Source organism: Callorhinus ursinus, unplaced genomic scaffold (genome assembly GCF_003265705.2).
Source record: "Callorhinus ursinus isolate GAN/ISIS: 27379988/994484 unplaced genomic scaffold, GSC_fseal_2.0 scaffold27, whole genome shotgun sequence".
NCBI classification, from domain to species: domain Eukaryota; kingdom Metazoa; phylum Chordata; class Mammalia; order Carnivora; family Otariidae; genus Callorhinus; species Callorhinus ursinus.
In genome coordinates this window covers 20,967,705-20,987,841 of record NW_027397089.1, presented here as the reverse complement: position 1 = coordinate 20,987,841, position 20,137 = coordinate 20,967,705, and the positions used below count along the sequence as shown (strand labels likewise).

Sequence of the window (20,137 nt, the reverse complement as noted above, 5' to 3'; positions counted from 1 at the left end):
AAGCTAAAGAGAGCATTAGCTCTCAGGCCCAATATGCTGGTACCTTCAGAGTGAATCTATTGCCTGAGGGCAAGAAATGTAAGGTCTCTTGATACTTGAGTACTTACAAAGGCCAGAGCCTGAGAGCACTAGAGGAAGACCCTGCTTACCGGATCCATGAGTTATGAGGCTTTAGAAGCCAGAGGCATCAATATTACAGGTAAAGGTAAATAGTAAAAGGGCTCGTCAAGTTTAGAGCATTACTCTTCTATTTGGAAGGAAAATCCTTCCATTCTGAAGAGTCAGACTATATCTCACACTGCAGATCTTTTATGTGTGTGTATGAAATTTTTTTTGAGAGAGAGAGCAAGAGTGTGAGCGGGGAAGAGGGGCAGAGAGGGAAGGAGAGGGAGAAAATCTAAAGCAGACTCTCCACTGAGCACAGATCCCTACAACAGGCTCAATCTCATGACCCTGAGATCATGACCTGAGCGGAAATCAAGAGTCAGATGGCTTAACCAGCTGAGCCATTCAGGGGCCTTACACCTACAGATGTTTAAAAACCTCTCTTCTGCTTCATCTTACCTTAAATCTCCCACCCACACAGCTAAACTTGACCTCCGACAGATTAAATGAGAGAAAATGCTATCATTAAGTTACAGAGTATGCAGGGGCTGCCAGTTACATATGTTGTCTATGGACTCCGGGGTGCAGATTCTCCCTAGTCCTTGTGAACAGCCATCTATCTTTCTTATTCCTTTCCAGTGCCTTGGCATTGCTTTTTAATGCCAAGCTTCAAGAAAGAATAGTTTATACTCACTATCTCCAATTCTTAGTCTTCACATCTTAACTCACTGAAATCAGGCTTGTATCCTCACGGCCACAGTAAAACTTGTCTGACAAAGGTCAAAGTTCTCCTATTTGCCATATTCACTAAACTCTTCATCTTACTGACCTCTCCAAACATTCAATACCGATGGCTCTTGTTTTCTTCTCAAAAATGTCTAATCAATATCCTTCCAAAATACCACTCTCTTAGTTTTACTAGCTCTGATTATTCTTTTTGTTTCTATTTGTTTCCTTCTCTTCCGTCTCTTAAGTGCAGAGTTCTTGCCAAAGTTCTATGTCCCACTATTTTCCTCTACTTAACTCTCTCTGAGACTTCATCCACAATGCCTCAGCTTTAATTATCTTTAATAAACTGAAGAGGCCAAATCTCTCTCTTGAGCTAAAGACCCACATAATCGACAACCACTTCCTGAACAGCTTCATTGGGATATCCCATTGACAACTTGAATGCAACCTATCTACCCTGCACTTAGCTTCACCAATATCCAACAGGTTTTGTGGCTCCCAGGAGTAAAGCAGATCATAAATAAATGATGGCACCTGTGGCAAATCAAAGGCATTTAAATTAAATTTTTAAAAAGTAATAAAAAACCTGTATCAGACAAATATTACATCTGGAGCCCAAGATACAGAATGATCCTTCAGTTTTCAGTCTGTGCTATATATTCTAGTTAATGACTCCAGTCACTCAGTGAGTCAACCTAAACTTATCAACTACATCTAAATGGTTGCAAAATCTTTTTTACTCTATTTCTGAAATCTATCCCCTCCTTTCCACTACCAGTGCTCCTCTTGATTTAGATAATTATCTTCTGCCTGAACTATAATAGCCTCTTAAGTATTTTTAAATTAGAGGCTGCAAGTCATTAGATGGTGAAAACAATTTAGTGAGTTGCAATCAGCATTTAAAACAGGAAATTTCAGAATACATTCTATATCATATGGGTAAGTACTGTTGTATGACACTTTTGTTTCTTTATGTGTACACCCACATCACTGTATTCCTCTTGATGTGATCAAAACGTGTGAAAGCAATCAATCTAACATTTCCCTGCCTATTATCTTATACTTCCAATCCATCTATTTTTACAGCTTTCACAATTACATAGCCATGCCAGTCCTTTACTTAAGCTTTTCAATGGCTCTCCGTTATTCTGGATGCTGTCTAGGCTCTTTCAAAGAAAAGCAAAGTCTTCTCTGATCTTACCTTTACCTATGTTCTCTTGCTGATACCCCTCCTCAAGACACAGCTTGTATTCTGGCAGTCCTAGTTATATGTAGTTTCCCAAAGGTGCCTAGTCCACTCTGTTTTTGAATAGCATACTCTCAGCTTGGAATATAATCTCTCCATTTACCTATATAATTAACACTATTCACTGATCAAGACCCAATCTTAAGTATCATTTTTCTAAGATGTCTTCCTTGATGAACCCCATGTTCATTCCTGAAGATCTGACCACTCTCTTTTTTGATGCTACTACTTGTACAGATTTCTATTATAGCACATTTAATACCACTTATCACACTCCTTTATCAACAGTGTCTACTATGAGCCAGGCTATAGAGCTTATATACATTGAATTGTTTAATTTTCTTATAACCACCAGGCTAAGTATTATCTTCATTTTAAAGATAAAGCAACTCAAGTTTAACAACAAATAATTTGCTGGTAAGAGGTGGAGCTAGAATTCAAATCCATCTCTATTTGGCTTTAAAATCTTTATTCTTACTACTAGCTCAACCAGAGAGGACTTTGAGAAACTTGGTACAGGAACCATGTACCCTCAACACATGGCAGGTATTCAGTAAAAGTCTGCTGAATAAATGAGTAAGTTCTAAAAGTCTTAGTAAGGATCCCATTTGAATTTTGTAAAAATACCAGCTTAAAGTCTTCATTATGTGTAAAGAGTTTTTAAATGAATTCTACCTAAATTTCATTAAATCAGTTTGACAGGGTAGACCTGGCTTACTCTTTTTTTTAAAGATTTTATTTATTTATTTGACAGAGAGAGAGAGAGAGAGAGACACAGCGAGAGGGAACACAAGCAGGGAGAGTGGGAGAGGGAGAAGCAGGCTTCCTGCGGAGCAGGGAGCCTGATGCGGGGCTTGACCCAAGGACCCTGGCATCATGACCTGAGCCGAAGGCAGATGCTCAACGACTGAGCCACCCAGGTGCCCCCAGACCTAACTTATTCTGAATTCCATTCAGAATTAAGTTTATCAGTTCGGGATATAGTTTAAGTCAGGGCATTTGTCAACAGTTATGAACCTTGAAGAAACTATGAGTTATGTACCCTAGAGTCTTTAGGCATAGGGGTATATGTTGGCATAAGAATCCTCAGGTGCATTTTAAGGAAGCTCTTAAAGTCACTGAGAAACTGGTGGAAACATGTCAAGAAAAAAGTGAGAGATGATAAACATGGGATAATGTTCAGAATCTCAAGTTCATACCACTGACTGATTTCTACATATCTAAATAGTTTGAGACTTTACTAACTTTAGTTGTGGCAAAATAATATTTATTCTTTTCTGATGCTTTCCTTAATGTTTCTGTGAAGATTTTTATGCAAAGAAAACTGCTGTCTTTAAGGAATTATTAAAAGCAAAACAAAAAATCCTGGTACAAATAACTAGCTTAACATTAATGTTGGTTTCTTTTCTTCTTCTTCTTTTTTTAAAGATTTTTATTTATTTATTCTAGGGAGAAAGAGAGAGAGCAAGTAGGGGGTAGAGGGAGAGACTCTCAAGCAGACTCCCAGCTGAGCAGGAAGCCCGATGCAGGGCTTGATCTCATCACCCTGAGGATCCTGACCTGAGCCAAAATCAAGAGTTGGATGCTTAACTGACTGAGCCACCCAGGTGCCCCTAATGCTTGCTTAATAAAGAAATACTAATTATAAGTGAAACTCACCCATGAAGAAAAGGAAAAAGTATTTTAAAAATTGTCCCGTAAGAGTAATATATAAGGTTTTAGTCCTACTTACAACAATCCAGTTCATCTGACTTGTCACTGCAATCCACATTATGATCACATTTCTTATGTTTTCCAATGCACTGACCGTTGGAACAGCGGAACTGATCAATTAAACAAAGCACTGGGGAAATAATGTAAATAGTTTTCTCATTTTTACTAGCATGTAAAGTCAAACTCTGGCAAGAGTCAAAAAGTACTTTCTAGATGTAAATGAAAAACAAATTAGACTTTAAAATATAACTTAAAAATTATTCTCTGGGGATTTCCATTGGTAGAGAGAAAAGAGTAGAAAAAGAAATCCAGCAGGAAATTTCCTATTTTGTTCTTTACATTAAATTTCATCTTTCACTAATAATTCTGTTAAGAATTAAAGAATTCTATCTACATGCATTTCTTTCTTTCTTTGTTTTATTTATTTATCTGAGAGAGAGGAGAAAGTGCACACAAGCAGTGGGTAGGGGCAGAAGGAGAGGCAGACTCCCCACTGGGCAGGGAGCCCGAACCAGGGCTCAATCCCAGGGCCCTGGATCATGACCTGAGCTGAAGGCAGAGCTTAACTGCCTGAGCCACCCAGGTGCCCTCTACGTGCATTTCTAGACACTAAAAAATTCTAGAGAATTTGTTTTTACCATGTTAAAGGTTAGTGGTGCAAAGAGGAAGATATGAAATTATTTTACATTGTAATAAATAAATCTAATTCAGAGTTCAATGGAAACAAGGACTATTTTTACATACTGAAGGTCTAACTTTTGGGCCTCATCTCTCAATCTGCAAAGCTTATTAAAGTGTATAAACCTTATGCATGATAAGTGGATTAAAACAACAATTTGGAACATGCTACTAGGTTTAAACATAATAAAGTCAAATGTACTTGAAAAAACCCCAAATCTACCATTGAGCCAAAGCAATACTCTGAATTTCAAACAACTGAACATTAAAGGAAAAAAAGACGACACAACCAGGCCCCAGGAATTTCAGATACCTTCACAGTTCTTCTCATCTGATTTATCCTGGCAGTTTGCATCTCCATTGCATCGGAGGGCACCATCAATACACTGCCCACTGGCACACTGGAACTGGGACTCTGAGCATACAGGACAATTGAGCTCGTCACTGTGGTCTTCACATTCAGTAAACCCATCGCAGCGCCAAGCCACAGGAATACAGTCAATTTCTCCCGTGAAACAAGTGAACTGCTGAGGAGAACATGTTGGGGGTTCTTCAAATGAACAAGGGGGAGAGGAGTGACAAAAACACAACAGTCACACAAATGTACAAACACACTTGAGTGAAGCTCACTTAATAATTAACATATGCAAAACACTTTTTAATAGATAAAATCTGTAAACTACCCCATCTAACCAGAAAATAAATACAATTTTTACACTACTACATTTAGATTTACTAACTTGCAAAACTATACGACAGAAAAAAGTTTTCTCATATATTATAATTCAAGTAGGATTATTTGCAATCCATTATAATCTCACACATAACTGAGGAATAACCACCATAATCATCCACCTACAAATATTTTAAAGTTAGCCTACAATTCATAAATTTTTTAGTGATGAGGTTCTCAAAGAGCAGCCCAGGAACCCTTAGGAAAGAGGATCTACAAAGTCAAAACTATTTTATAATAATACCGAGATGCCACTTGCCTTTCTCACTACACTTGCCCTGACTCAACAAAAGGAATGGCTGGTAAAAGTCTTGGCAAAGGAGCAAATTCAAGTGTTATCAAACTGTTAGTAGTAGTCACTGCATTCTGCACAGCCACACACTCACAGTTTAAAAAAAAAAAAAGCCAGTTTTAAATAATGTTCTTGATGAACCAGTAAAAATATTAACTATATTAAAATCAACTCTTGGAATACATGCTGTCTCTTCAATAGCATTTGATAAAATGGGAAGTATGTATAAAGCTCATGTTGCATACCTCAGTATGATGGTTTCTCACAGGAAAGCACTTTGAGTTCTAAGCTCAACCCAAAATGGAACACCATTTTTATTTTAAAATTGAAAGAACTGACAAATAAACTACACTTATTTACACTTAGGTATCTGGCAAGAAGTTTAAAAAAATATGAATTAGCGAGGAGACAGTCTAAGATGGTGGAGGAGTAGGAGACCTCAGTTTCGTCTAGTCCCAAGAATTCAGCTAGATAGCTATCAAATCATTCTGAACACCTATGAATTCAACCAGAGATCTAGCTGCAACTCTACAAATAGAAAAGTGACCACTTTCTGCAAGGTAGGAGGTGCAGAGAAGTAAATCTGAGGCCATATATTGGAAGATAAACTGAGCGGGGAGGGAGCCTCCATAAGCCGGCACCCGAGAGTGATAAGAGCAGCAGAACACAAGATCAGAACTTTTAGAAGTCTGCTCTGGTGAGGGATGTCCCTGCCTGAAAGGTGTTCAAGTGGTGAAGTGGGGTGGAATCCTAGGTGGGACAGTGTGGTCTCAGGATCTCCGGGGTCAGAGGAAGACAAGGGGTGCCTGACTGCGGCAGAGTTCCCAGGCACTGGAGCAAGGAATGTGGCTGCAATCAGCGAGCCCAGGAGTGGGCTCTCAGCTTGGGGTTGCCATATACCACCAACCCAGGCACCGTGGGGTTTAAACATAATAAAGTCAACCGTCCTCTCTGAGCAGGGGGCCCAGTGGGCAGCAGAACTGCAGCAAGACCCCACTCTCTCCCCCAGGAGTGGCACAAGTGCAAACCACACAAGTCTGCAGGGTTTGGAGCCTTGAAATGGGGTTGTGGGCCTGAGACAGAAATACCTGGTCACAAGTTGGGTGAGCACGGAGTGCAGTTGGAGACCAGGGAGATGGAAGTGATTGATTCCTTTTCCCTGAGGGCACACTGAGGAGTGGGGCCCCCGCTCTCTGCTCCAGGGCTGGAGATTGGGAGGCTGCCATTTTCACTGTCATCCTCTAAAGAGCACAGAAAGCCTTCAGGGAACAAAAGGCACATAGAGCAATCTGGAGCTGCTTACTTAGCCTGGCCCCCTGGCAAGGGTGGTGCAGTTCCACCTGGGACAAAGACACCGGAGAATCAACGCAATAGGCCTCTCCCCCAGAAGATCAACAAAAACATCTCGCTAATCCAAGTTTATTAATCATCATATACAACTGTAAAACTACAGCGCTAGGGGAAAACAGTATATAGAATTCATGTTTTTTCCCCCATGATTCCTTAGTCTTTCAATTTTAATTTTTTTGTCTCTTTCCTTTTTCAACCAATTTCTTATTTTATCAACGCTTTTGTAATTTTCATGTTTATAGTTATATTCTATCCTTTCGTTGTATTTAATTTCTGTATATAAGTTTTTCTTTCTTTACAATTTTGGGATGCAGTTTCTTCTAACAGACCAAAATACACCCAGAATCTAGTGTATGGACCTGTTCTCTTCACCTGTGATATTTTTTTTTTTAACTTTTCTTATTTTTGTTAAAGTCTTTTCAAAATTTTTATCTCTACAATTACATTCTATCCTTTTAATGTATTTAATTTTATTTGTGTGTGTGTGTGTGTGTGTGTGTGTGTGTGTGTGTGTGTATAAGCTTTTCTTTCTTTACAATTTTGAGATGTAATTTTTTTTCTAACAAACCAACCAAAATACACTCAGGATATAGTGTATTGTGTATTGCTCTGTTCTGTTCACCTGTTTATAATCTTTCTTGTTTTTTTTTTTTCTTTTGTCTTTTAACTTTCATTTTTATAGTTACATTCTATCCTTTAATTGTATTTAATTTTATTTTTGTACATATATAAGTTTTTCTTTCCTTACAATTTTGGACCTAGTTTTCTAACAAACAGACCAAAATATACACAGGATCCAGTGTATTGCTATTCATCTGTCTGATTATATTCTATTTTTTTTAAATTTAATTTTTTTCTTTTTTCTGTTTTGGGTCTCTTCTGATTTGTTTAGTGTGTATTTCTCTGGGGTTGTCATTGCCATTTTAGTATTTTGTTCTCTTGTTCAGCTAATCTTCTCTGGACAGAATGACAAGACAGAAAAACTCACCTCAAAAAAGAAAACAAGAGGCAACACCGACTGCCAGGGACCTAATCAGTATGGACATAAGTAAGATGTCGGAACTGGAGTTCAGAATGACAATTATAAAGACGCTAGTTGGACTTGAAAAAAGCATAAAAGACACTAGAGAATCTCCTTCTGGAGAAATAAAAGAATTATAATATATATAATAATATATAGAAACAGTGACTTTACAGGTAATACAATGGCACTAAATTCATATTTTTTAATAGCTACTCTGAATGTAAATGGGCTAAATGCCCCAATCAAAAGACACAGGGTATCAGACTGGAAAAAAAGCACCACCACTGATATGTTGTCTGCAAGAGACTCATTTTAGGCCCAAAGACATCTCCAGATTTAAAGTCGGGGGGTGGAAAACCATTTACCATGCTAATGGACATCAAAAGAAAGGTGGGTGGCAATCCTTATATCAGATAAATTAGATTTTAAACCAAAGACTGTAATAAGAGATGAGGAAGGACACTATATCATAATTAAAGGGTCTATCCAACAAGAAGATCTAACAATTGTAAATATTTATGCCCCTAACATGGGAGCAGCTAATTATATAAACCAATTAATAAAATTAAAGAAACACATTGATAATAACACAATAGTAGTAGGGGACTTTAACACCCCACTTTACTGCAATGGACAGGTTGTCTAAGCAGAAGATCAACAAGGAAACAAGGGCTTTGAATGACACACTAGACCAGATGGACTTCAAATATTCAGAACATTCCATCCGAAAGCAACAGAATACACATTTTTCTCTAGTGCCCATGGAACATTCTCCATAAGAGATCACACAGTAGGCCACAAATCAGGTCTCAACCAGTACCACAAGATTGGGATCATTCTCCGCGTATTTTCGGACCACAATGCTTTGAAAATGGAACTCAATCACAAGAGGAAATTTGGAAAGAACTCAAATACAGGGAGGCTAAAGAGCATCCTACTAAAGAATGAATGGGTCAAATAGGGATTAAAGAAGAATTTTAAAAATTCATGGAAACAAATGAAAATGAAAATACAACTGTTCAAAACCTTTGGGATGGAGATGCAGCAAAGGCAGTTAAGAGGGAAGTATACAGCACTACAAGCCTTTCTCAAGAAAGGGCTCAAATACACAACCTAACCTCACACCCAAAGGAGCTGGAGAAAGAACAGAAAATAAAGCCTAAACCCAGTAGGAGGGGCGCCTGGGTGGCTCAGTTGGTTAAGCGACTGCTTTCAGCTCAGGTCATGATCCCAGAATCCAGGGATCGAGTCCCACATCGGGCTCCCTGCTCAGCAGGGAGTCAGCTTCTCCCTCTGACCCTACCCCCTCTTGGGCTCTCTCTCTCTCTCATTCTCTCTCTCTAAAATAAATAAATAAAATCTTAAAAAAATAATAAACCCAGTAGGAGAAGAGAAATAATAAAGTTTAGAGCAGAAATGAAATAGAAACCAAAAGAATGGTAGAACAGATCAACAAAACTAGGAGCTAGTTCTTTCAAAGACTTAATAAAATTGATAAACCCCTGGCCAGACTTAACAAAAAGAAAAAAGAAAGGACCCAAATAAAAAAAATAACGAATGAAAGAGGAGAGATCACCCAACACCGAAGTAATACAATTATAAGAACATATCATGAGCAATCATATACCAACAAACTGGCAATCTGGAAGAAATGGATGCATTCCTAGAGATGTATAAACTACCAAAACGGAAACAGGAAGAAATAGAAAACCTTAACAGACCCATAACCAGCAAGGAAATTGAAGCAGTAATCAAAATCTCTCAAAAACAAGAGTCCAGGGCCAGATGGCTTTCCAGGGGAATTCTGCCAAATAGAAGAATTAATACCTATTTTTCTGAAGCTATTCCAAATAATAGAAATGGAAGTAAAACTTCCAAACTTGTTCTATAATGCCAGCATTGCCTTGATCCCAAAGCCAGACAAAGACCCTACCAAAAAAAGAGAATTACAGGCCAATATCCCTGAAGAACATGGATGCAAAAATTCTCACCAAGATACTAGGCAAAAGGACCCAACAGTACATTAAAAGAATTATTCACCACGACGAAGTGGGATTTATCCCTAGGCTGCAAGTGGTTCAACATTCGCCAATCAATGTGATACACTACGTTAATAAGAGAAAGTCAAAAACCATATGATACTCTCAATAGATGCAAAAAAAGCATTTGGCAAAGTACAGTATCCTTTCTTGATTAAAACTCTTCACAGTGTAGAGATAGAGGGAACATAGCTCAATACCATAAAAGCCCTATACAAAAAGCCCATGGCAAATACCATTCTCAATGAGAGCTTTCCCCCTAAGGTCAGGAACAAGGCAGGGATGTCTACTATCACTACTGTTGTTCAACAGAGTACTAGAAGTCCTAGCCTCAGCAATCAGACAACAAAAAAGAAATAAAAGGCATTTGAATTGGCAAAGAAGTCAAACTCTCACTCTTCCCAGACTACATGATATTCTATGTGAAAAACCCAAAAGACTCTACCCCAAAATTGCTAACACTCATACAGGAATTCAGCAAAGTGGCAGGATATAAAATCAATGCACAGAAATCAGCTGCATTTCTCTACACTAACAATGAGACAGAAGAAAGAGAAATTAAGGAGTTGATCCTATTTACAACTGCACCCAAAACCATAAGATACCTAGGAATAAATCTAACCAAAAAGGCAAAGGATCTATACTCAGAAAACTATAGGACACAAATGAAAGAAACTGAGGAAGACACAAAGGAATGGAAAAATGTTCCATCCTCATGGACTGAAGAACAAATACTGTTAAAATGTCTATCCTACCCAGAGCCATCTACACATTTAATGCAATCCCTATCAAAATACCTTCAACTTTTTTCACAGAGCTGGAACAAATAAAATTTGGATGGAACCAGAAAAGACCCTGAATAGCCAAAGGAATGCTGAAAAAGAAAAGCAAAGCTGGTGGCATCACAATTCCGGACTTCAAGCTCGATTACAAAGCTGTAATCATCAAGACAGTATGGTTCTGGCACAAAAACAGACACACAGATCAATGGAACAGAACAGAGAAGCCAGAAATCAACCCTCAACTCTATGATCAACTAATCTTCGACAAAGCAGGAAAGAAAGTCCAACGGAAAAAAGACAGTCTCTTCAACAAATGGTGTTGGGAAAATTGGATAGCCACATGCAGAAGAGTGAAACTGGACCATTTCCTTACATCTTACACAAAAATAGACTCAAAATGGAGGAAAGACTTAAATATGAGATAGGAATCCATCAACATCCTAGAGGAGAAGAGAGACAGCAACCTCTGTGGCTTCTGCCACAGTAGCTTCTTGCTAGACATGTCTCCAACAGCAAGGGAAGCAAGGGCAGAAATGAACTACTGGAACTTCATCAAGATAAAAAGCTTTTACACAGCAAAGGAAACAGTTGATAAAACCAAAGGACAGTCAACAGAATGGGGGAAGATATTTGCAAATAACATATCAGATAAAGGGCTAGTATCCAAAATCTATAAAGAACTTACCAAACTCAAAAGAAATGGGCAGAAGACATGAACAGACATTTCTCCAAAAACATACAAATGGCCAACAGACACATGATAAAGTGTTCAACATCACTCAGCATCAGGGAAATACAAATCAAAACCACAATGAGATACAACCTCATTGTCAGAGTCATTAGTCAGAATGATAATTGTCATTAGTCAGAATGGCTAAAATTCACAAGGCAGGAAACAACAGATTTTGGTGAGGATGCGGAGAAAGAGGAACCCTTCTACACCGTTGGTGGGAATGCAACCTGGTGCAGCCACTCTGGAAAACAGTATGGAGTTTCCTCAAAAAGTTGAAAATAGAGCTACCCTACAATCCAGCAATTGCACTACTGGGTATTTACCCCAAAGATACAAATGTAGTGATCTGAAGGGGCATGTGCACCCCAATGTTTATAGCAGCAATGTCCACAATAGCCAAACTATGGAAAGAGCCCATATGTCCACTGACAGATGAATAAAGATGTGGTATATATATACTATGGGCTACTACTAGGCCATTAAAAAAAAATGAAATCTTGCCATTTGCAACGATATGGATGGAACTAGAGGGTATTGTGCTAAGTGAAATAAGTCAATCAGAGAAAGATAATTATCATATGATCTGATTCATATGTGGAACATAAGAAACAAAACAGAGGATCATGGGGGAATAAGGGAAAAATAAAACAAGATGAAATCAGAGAGGGAGACAAACCATAAGACTCCTAATTATAGGAAACAACCTGAGAGTTGTTGGAGGGGAGGCGGTGGGAGGATGGAGTAACTGGGTGATGGACATTAAGGAGGGCAAGTGATGTAGTGAGCACATATCTTATAAGAGTATTATATAAGACTGATGAATCACTGACCTCTACCACTGAAACTAATAATACATTACATGTTAATTAATTTAAATAAAAAATGAATTAGCAAGCCTTTTACTTCAAAGAAAACAATGGCAAATCATAACACTGTACTTTTGCAGCATATTATAAACTGGAGCTTTCAACCAGAAATTATATTTTGGAAAACCTGTATCCAACACTGTAAGTTTGACAGATTCCCCCTACTTAAAAGTTTTTTCTAATGAGATTGGTGGTGATATAAACATGTGTTTTTGATACTGTCTAAAATCTGAAGATCTAGAATTTCTGACTGGAATTCTAGTATTCCAAATGACCACGGTGTAAGGTTACAAAATCATGCCTGGGAAAATATCCATCCATTCAGAGCACAAAATAGATCAATGGATTTTAATGTAAGAGATTATGAAAAAATATGGTTTCAAATTCCACATGGCAACTAAACCTACAGAAAACTACCATTGTAATATCTGGTATAGAATTCAATATATATGCATAATTATTTGAAAAGTCTATTACTATAGCTCTCCACCAACTACACTTCTGTATGAGGCTAAATTTCCTTACATATTTCAACCAAAACCACATACTACAACAGACTGAATGCAGAAGTAGACACGAGAATCCCGCCATCACTGAAGAGATTTACAAAAAGGTAAAAACAATGTCACATTTCTCACCAAAATTATTTTGTTTCAGAAAATATAGTTAACTTTCTTAACAGGTTTAACTTGAGAACATGTAAGGGTTTATTATTATTTTTAATAAATATTTTTTAAAGTTCTTGGTTTTAATTTTAACCACGGAATCTAGATAAACATAACTTATGCAAACAAAAGCTGTTTGGGGTCCTCAATAATTTTTAAAAATATAAAAGTTGCTGAGGTCACTCGGAGAATTGCCATTCAAGCCCAATTTCCTTGTTTTTGCAAATGAGGAAACTGAGGCTCAGAGAAGCTAAGTGACTGCCCAAGGTCACAGAGCTTCCTAAAAACAAGGGATAATTAAAAATAAAAGACGGGACCAGAAGGACAGTCTCCCTAGTTTTAGCCCATTGCCTTTACTACTATATCACAGGCTCACTGAATTCTTTTAAAAACCTGTTAGTAAATTCATGAGATAACATAACTTTTTAAATATGACTATGGATCAGAAAACCTTTTAACATTTTTTTAAAGATTTTATTTATTTGCGAGAGAGTGAACGGGTAAGGGAGGGAGAGAGAAGAAGAGAATCTGAAGCAGACTTGGCGCTGAGTGCAGAGTCTGAAGTGGGGCTCAATCTCATGACCACGAGATCATGACCTGAGCAGAAACCAAGAGTTGGATGCATAAACAAATGAAGCACCCAGGCACCCCAAACCTTTTATCTTTAAAACAGAGAATACTGTAAATTACAGGAGAACATTTTACATGGGGAATTTGAGATATTATTTAGAGAGGGAATTTGAGCCTATTATGTATTCAGCACTATACCAGATCATGTGGAGAATAAAAATAGGTAAAATATATGGTCCATGCCCTTATAGAGCTTTGAATTTGACTGGGGATGATGGGCAGAGACTCATGAATATACACAAAACATCACTCTGAACTACATATCAGGCAAACTGTGGTAATAGTGCTACAATTCAGAGAAAGGGCAGAACAATAAGAGCTAGTTAAGACTTAAAGATTATGAGGAGATGCTCCTTGAAAAATAAGAAAGATTTAGGACGGCATGCAAAAAGAAAAAAACATCTCTGAAATACCACAGGTCCACTGAGGCAAAACAAAACAGAAGATGCAACAGTAATCATCAAACTCTAAATAGCCAAGCAAAAATAAAGTGAGATACAAAAGGAGATGAGTAGGTAAGGCAGGCTCAAATGAAAACACATCTTGAAGGTCAGGTAGATGAATTAAGATTCTGTATTTCATTTATCTCCACAGTAAAATCAATGTTAAATTACCAAAAAAAATTTTTATTTATTTGACAGAGAGAGACACAGTGAGAGAGGGAACACAAGCAGGGGGAGTGGGAGAGGGAGAAGCAGACTCCCGGCTGAACAGGGAGCCCAACGTGGAGCTCGATCCCGGAACCCCGGGATCATGACCTGAGCCGAAGGCAGACGCTTAATGACTGAGCCACCCAGGCACCCCAGATCTTTTTTTTTTAGGATTTTATTTATTTATTTGACAGATAGAGAGATAAAGAGCACAAGTAGGGGGAGCAGCAGAGGCAGAGGGAGAAGCAGGGTCCATGCTGAGCAGGGAGCCCAACGCAGGGCTCAATCCCAGGACCCTGGGATCATGACCTGAGCTGAAGGCAGGCATTTAATTATCTGAGCCAAAGGCAGACGCTTAACCGACTGAGCCACTCAGGCACCCCAATAAATAAAAATTCTTAAAAAAAAAAAGATTTTATTTACTTATTTGACAGGCACCACACTATGCTTTAACAAAGGAATATACCGATTTGTTATGCTCTCATGAGTGAGTGAACCAATTTCACTACATTATTAGAGTGCTATTAATTTTTTTTTTTTTTTGCTAGGTAAATAAGTAAAAACAATAGGGAACTACCAATAGGTGTGAATAAAAGAATGTTCTTTTCACTGGATACATTTCCTGCAATGATATGTAAACTTGGTAGAATCTAGATCAGTAGATGGAGATTACAGGAGGTAGAATTAATTCATTTTAATACACTCTGGGGTGAAAAAAAGCTACTTTATTATTAGGAAATACATTCATTCACAAAATTAATTTCCCCCAAAATAAGGGCACCTCCACCTTAGTCCCAAGATTAGGTTACATCTGTTACATATCATGATGCATTCCCTCTCAGAATAACCCAAAAGGCTAAGATAGTGCAGATGAATGGAATATAAGTGACTAATCAAGTTAGGAGAAAGAGCAATTTCATTGCCAAATCACAGAATGCCAGATTAAGTCATAGAACATGTTAATCGGCATTTGGACCTGCACAAGAAAATAACATATTTACCTCCACATGATAGCTCATCTTGAAGCAGAACCAAGTGCATGGGGCAAGAGCACCTTGTAGTACCATCTCCTTTTACAAGACAAATATGTGAACAGCCACCATTATCCTGAGCACAAGGGTGCTGTCCTGAAAAAGAAAAACAAGAAGAAGAAAGAAAAGGAAGGGAGGGAAGGAGGAAGGGAAGAAAGGACAGCTTAGTCAAAATCAATTATTTATGAATTACCAAGAAAAACTAAATGTAAAATTACCTTGGACTTTAATCCCACTAACAATATAATTCCTCACTGTATCCCTACACAATTACAAGAAAATGAGGACAATTTAATAATGCAAAATATTTATATCTAACCACTGTCTTTAAATATTTATATATATAAAAAATTGATTATTGAAACTAGAAACATTGCTAAGGAGAATGCAGAGACCTGGACATTATTCTACTTAAAATATAAAAAGTCTTCCAAAGATTTTAACTCAGAAATTCTACCTTTCTAAAAGATGATTTTACTCAAAAACTATAGTTTAATGAAATACGGAAAATCAGAGTTGTTACGTTAGAAGAAAAAAACTTAAGTTCACATGGACTGCAACCAATCAAAATGATTTGCTTAGTCAATTGTAAAAGGTAACTTGCAATGTTACAAATGTTTCATTTCCTTAAATTTGGGATAAATTTAAATAAATACGAACTTAGGCAACTTTTCAAAGTCTATTTTACAAATTGGATTTAATGAAGTTGCTCTGAATTTTCTACTTAGCCTATGTTATAAGCAACTTGACATCTGTCATCAAAATACCAGCATCTAATGTAGCCACCCATCTATTATCTGTGTTCTCAATAACACATCAGCCCTGCTTCAGTGTGTGTTGATGAGACTCAGGGAGGCAGCTATCTGTAACTGAGCAGACAGGTTATACTACACAGATGTCCCAAAACAGACATCAGTCATATTACACTAGAATATACAACCTACCTACATATAGCACAACCTTTTAATTCCATGACAGTTTTTGTTTTTTTTAAGATTTTATTTATTTGCGAGAGCGTGAAAGTAAGAGAGATCACAGAGGGAAAGGGAGAAGCAGACTTGCTGCTGAGTGGAAAGCCTGATACAGGGCTTGATCCAGAACCCTGAGATCACGACCTGAGCTGAAGGCAGATGCTTAACCAACTGAGCCACCCAGGTGCCCCCATGACACTTCTGATAAACAAAAATCTCACTCTTGTTAATGTTATTAGAAATTTGAAAAAAAATGTTTTTCCAAATATAAAACCATATTTGTGTTTAATTATAAAAAAAGACATCCCCCTAAAATTCTGAAAACCTCCATTGAGATTTTCTGCAATAAAATATTCATTTGTCAACTGAATAGCTTAGAAATTAAGGCCTTATTTCTATTAAATGTTCAGCATGAGTCACATGCATTAACTTAGAATGACAACAATTCTAACTCTAATTCTCAAATGCCTCTAACTTCTAAGTTCACGAACAGTGACAACAAAATGAAGACCTGAACAAGCAATGGTGCTCTCATTCCATTATTCTCCCCTTTCATACTCCAGTTTGATTTGAAAGCCTCATGTTGAGAAGTTCAGACGTTCAATAGTTCTCTCTTTAATATTTCATTTAACATTAGCATTCCTGGTACAATCACACAACACCCATAGTAGTGACTGTTATTAGAAGTCTTTTGATATTAACAAGAAATTAAGGCAAGATGATAAGCCATATTTAAAAGCTTTCAGTAAATTAAAAAAAAATTTATGGGTACTTTTCTAAGCTGAGAATTGAGAAATTTATCTAGGAGGAAGAAAACCAAGCATTTGTTAATCAGTCTTTTCTAAGTTCATTTCAAAAACTTCTGAACACACTAATTTTTAATTTGTTTTTGCTTCATAAGGTTATTCCAAGATAACTATATTCATTATTATGTAAATATAATTATTGCTTTTGTTCAAACTATGGGGGCACACAGGGAACAAAAGAAATATATATACTTTATACCAGTATTCTTAAAGGGGCTGAAGGTGAGAAAGAAGGCATGACAAGCAGTCCTTGTTGTATCTGAGGAAATTTTTAAAAATGAGCCAGACCACTTCTTTCCCCCACTTTTGTTTTATGGGGAAAAGGTGTTTAATTTGAAAAAGCTCCCAGGTGAGTTTGATGTAGGCTTTAAAAACACAGAGTTTAAAAAATGGCAAAATTAAAAGTGTATGAAAATCTTTAAAGAAAAAGGTAAGAAGGAATGTCTGGGTGGCTCAGTTAGTTAAGCGTCTGCCTTCGGCTCAGGTCATGATCCCAGGGTCCTGGGATCGAGCCCCACATTGGGCTCCCTGTTCGGTGGGAAGCCTGCTTCTCCCTCTCCCACTCCCCCTGCTTGTGTTCCCTCTCTCGCTGTGTCTCTCTCTGTCAAATAAATAAAATCTTAAAAAAAAAAGGTAAAATTTTAAAAAGGTAAGAAGACACAGAAGAACATCTTAATTCTATCTTAATTTCTTATAACAAACATGAGTCCTGCAATTAACAGTATGCCATCAGCACTTACTATATTCCTGAAGGTTCAGCTCTTTCACTGCATGAATGTCACTAAGCTGGGCAATTCGAGCCTGGACTTTGGTTCTACCCTCTCGGCCTGTCATGTCAATTTTTTCAATCATCTGCTGCTGCTTATCAATCCAGTATAGCCAGTTTTCAAACACAGTCAGTCCCACAGGCTGCAAGATATTAGAGTCTTCTAATACTATCCGGTTGGCACCTTGGAAAGGAGAACATGCAACAGAAATGATTCATGTGGGTCAAATCATACATTCAGCAACTACTGATGAAATACCAGTTAGATTCCAACAAAAGTACTGAAATGGAAAATATAAGGTATCTATCACAAAAATTAAAAATCATTCTGAGAAGATATATACATACCAGAGAACAAACTAGACATTTAAGTACAAACAAAAGTAAGTGCCCAATACATAGTAAATAGTCTAGTTCACAGAAACATGGAAAAGACAGAGTAACTTTCAAATTTTTTTAAAAGCAGAGTCCATTTCTCAAATTACATTTTATGAAAAGCCTTAGCATATAAATCAGATAAAAATGGGACTTCTTTGGATAGAGCCCGGAGCTCTGAGCTCTTGGCCTCCCCTACTTGCTGAGTATACCTGAGGCCTCTGTGAAGAACCACTCCACTCACACTCCATCTGGCCACTCAGAACACAGAAAAAATGACTGATTCAAAGGTTACCTGGTTCAAACCTCACCACAAAATAAGAATTCTTTCTACAACATCCCAGACATGGGATGTTAACTCTTAACAGGCAACTGTTCTACTGCTGAACTATAAGAAAATTCTTTCATTCAGTGTGTTGAAATCTGTGCCCCACTCTCTCCATCCCCATAGTTTCTCCCTCATTCAAAAAGAAAAAATATATATTCATTCCCTCCCTGCTCCCCATAATAGTCCTTCAAATATCTATAGAACATATTCAATGTTCTTAAATGATGAGAGTTTAATCAAAGAAGGGCATTAGTTCGTATTTTAGAAATATCAGGGGAAATTCTAGGAAAGAGGCAAGCATAAAGCTAAGTTTTAAAAAGGGAGAAAAATGGGGAGATATTCCAGATGAGAAGGCGCTGCCTAAGTCATCATGCAGATCCCAGGTGGGTTAAACACAAGTTTTCTTAGGCTCCTTCCTAAAATTGTAGTAGAAAATGAAGGTATAATCCATAAGGGCAAACAGGACAGTAGAGCACAAAATGATACAGAATTCAGGAGCTGGAGCAGACCAGGGACACAGCAGCCCAGAGAAAGCTAAATGCCTGCAGCTGGGGAAGCCAACAACAAAATCAATTAGCTCAGAAACTGGAAGCAGCAGGGAATTCAGGACGGAGCAAAAGGAGGAGTTACATGGCTGGGGCTGAGAGCAAAGGACTGACTGAAAAGAAGTACAGGAAGTTACTCAGCTCCTGGGTCTCCTCCCTTCCTTTACTAGAAGACGAAGATAGACTTTCTAAAGAGGCTGAACCAGATTTCAACATACCAGACAAAGAGGTAGTGCCATACATGGAATTTTACAGGGGAATTAATGAAAAGTCTACTTTCTAACTGGGGAGATTCTCCAATGTAAGTTGTGCCCTTTTCCCACTAGATTCCAAGAATATTAGCAGCCAGCTTTTATCCTCCTACAGAAGACTGGAAGATATTCCTATAGGAAAAACAAACCACCAACAACAATAATCAAATAAAAAACCTGAGGTATCCAAGAGAAAAGAACTTCAGATAGTGTCACCTTGGAGTCCCATTAGAAAACAGCCAGGTGTCCATAAGATGTCCACTCCTTCACAGGCAGCAGCAATGGGAAAGGCAGCATTTTAATGCCTCACTATTAAATACGGACAACTAAGGATCACCAGATATTTAAAGAAAACGACTTTATATTCAAAGCCCAAAACAAACAGAATAAAAGAATTTAGAGAAACAGATGGAATTAAAAGCAGAAAAAAAACCGAAATCAATAGCAACAAAAACCTAAAGAACAGGATGTTTTGATGGGGGCAAGGCATCCCGGAACACAAGAGTCCTTGGAAATTAAAAATATGATACCTGGAAAAAAATCCAAAGAGAGGGCTGGAATATAAATTTGAAAAACTCTCTCAGAAAGCAGAACAAAAAGATAAAGAGACGGATAGTGAGAAAAATACAGTTATAGTCATGATCCAACAACTGAGTAAAAGTTCCAGAATGAGGAAACAAATCATTAAAGAAACATTTAAAAAAAAAAACCCAAAACCAACTTTCCAGAGCTCAAGATATAAGTTTCCAGAGAGAAAGGACTCACCTAGTAACCAGTTCAATGAAAGAAAGAAAGAAAGAAAGAAAGAAAGAAAGAAAGAAAGAAAGAA

The 20,137-nt window shown here is 37.5% G+C and overlaps 1 protein-coding gene across 2 annotated transcripts in view; it reads right to left on the bottom strand.

Moving 5' to 3' along the window:
* The window catches only part of LRP6 (LDL receptor related protein 6), a 166,627-nt gene that overhangs the window by 11,110 nt on the left and 135,380 nt on the right, over positions 1-20,137 (bottom strand). Inside the window, exons 16-19 of one of the 2 annotated variants that reach the window (XM_025879866.2) lie at positions 17,784-17,993; positions 15,237-15,362; positions 4,785-5,021; positions 3,813-3,923 (exon numbers count right to left, since the gene is read on the bottom strand). In XM_025879866.2, the coding sequence (XP_025735651.1) occupies positions 3,813-3,923; positions 4,785-5,021; positions 15,237-15,362; positions 17,784-17,993 (684 nt within the window). The remainder of the gene's footprint in view (positions 1-3,812; positions 3,924-4,784; positions 5,022-15,236; positions 15,363-17,783; positions 17,994-20,137) is intronic. The other variant, XM_073877956.1, reaches the window with a different exon arrangement.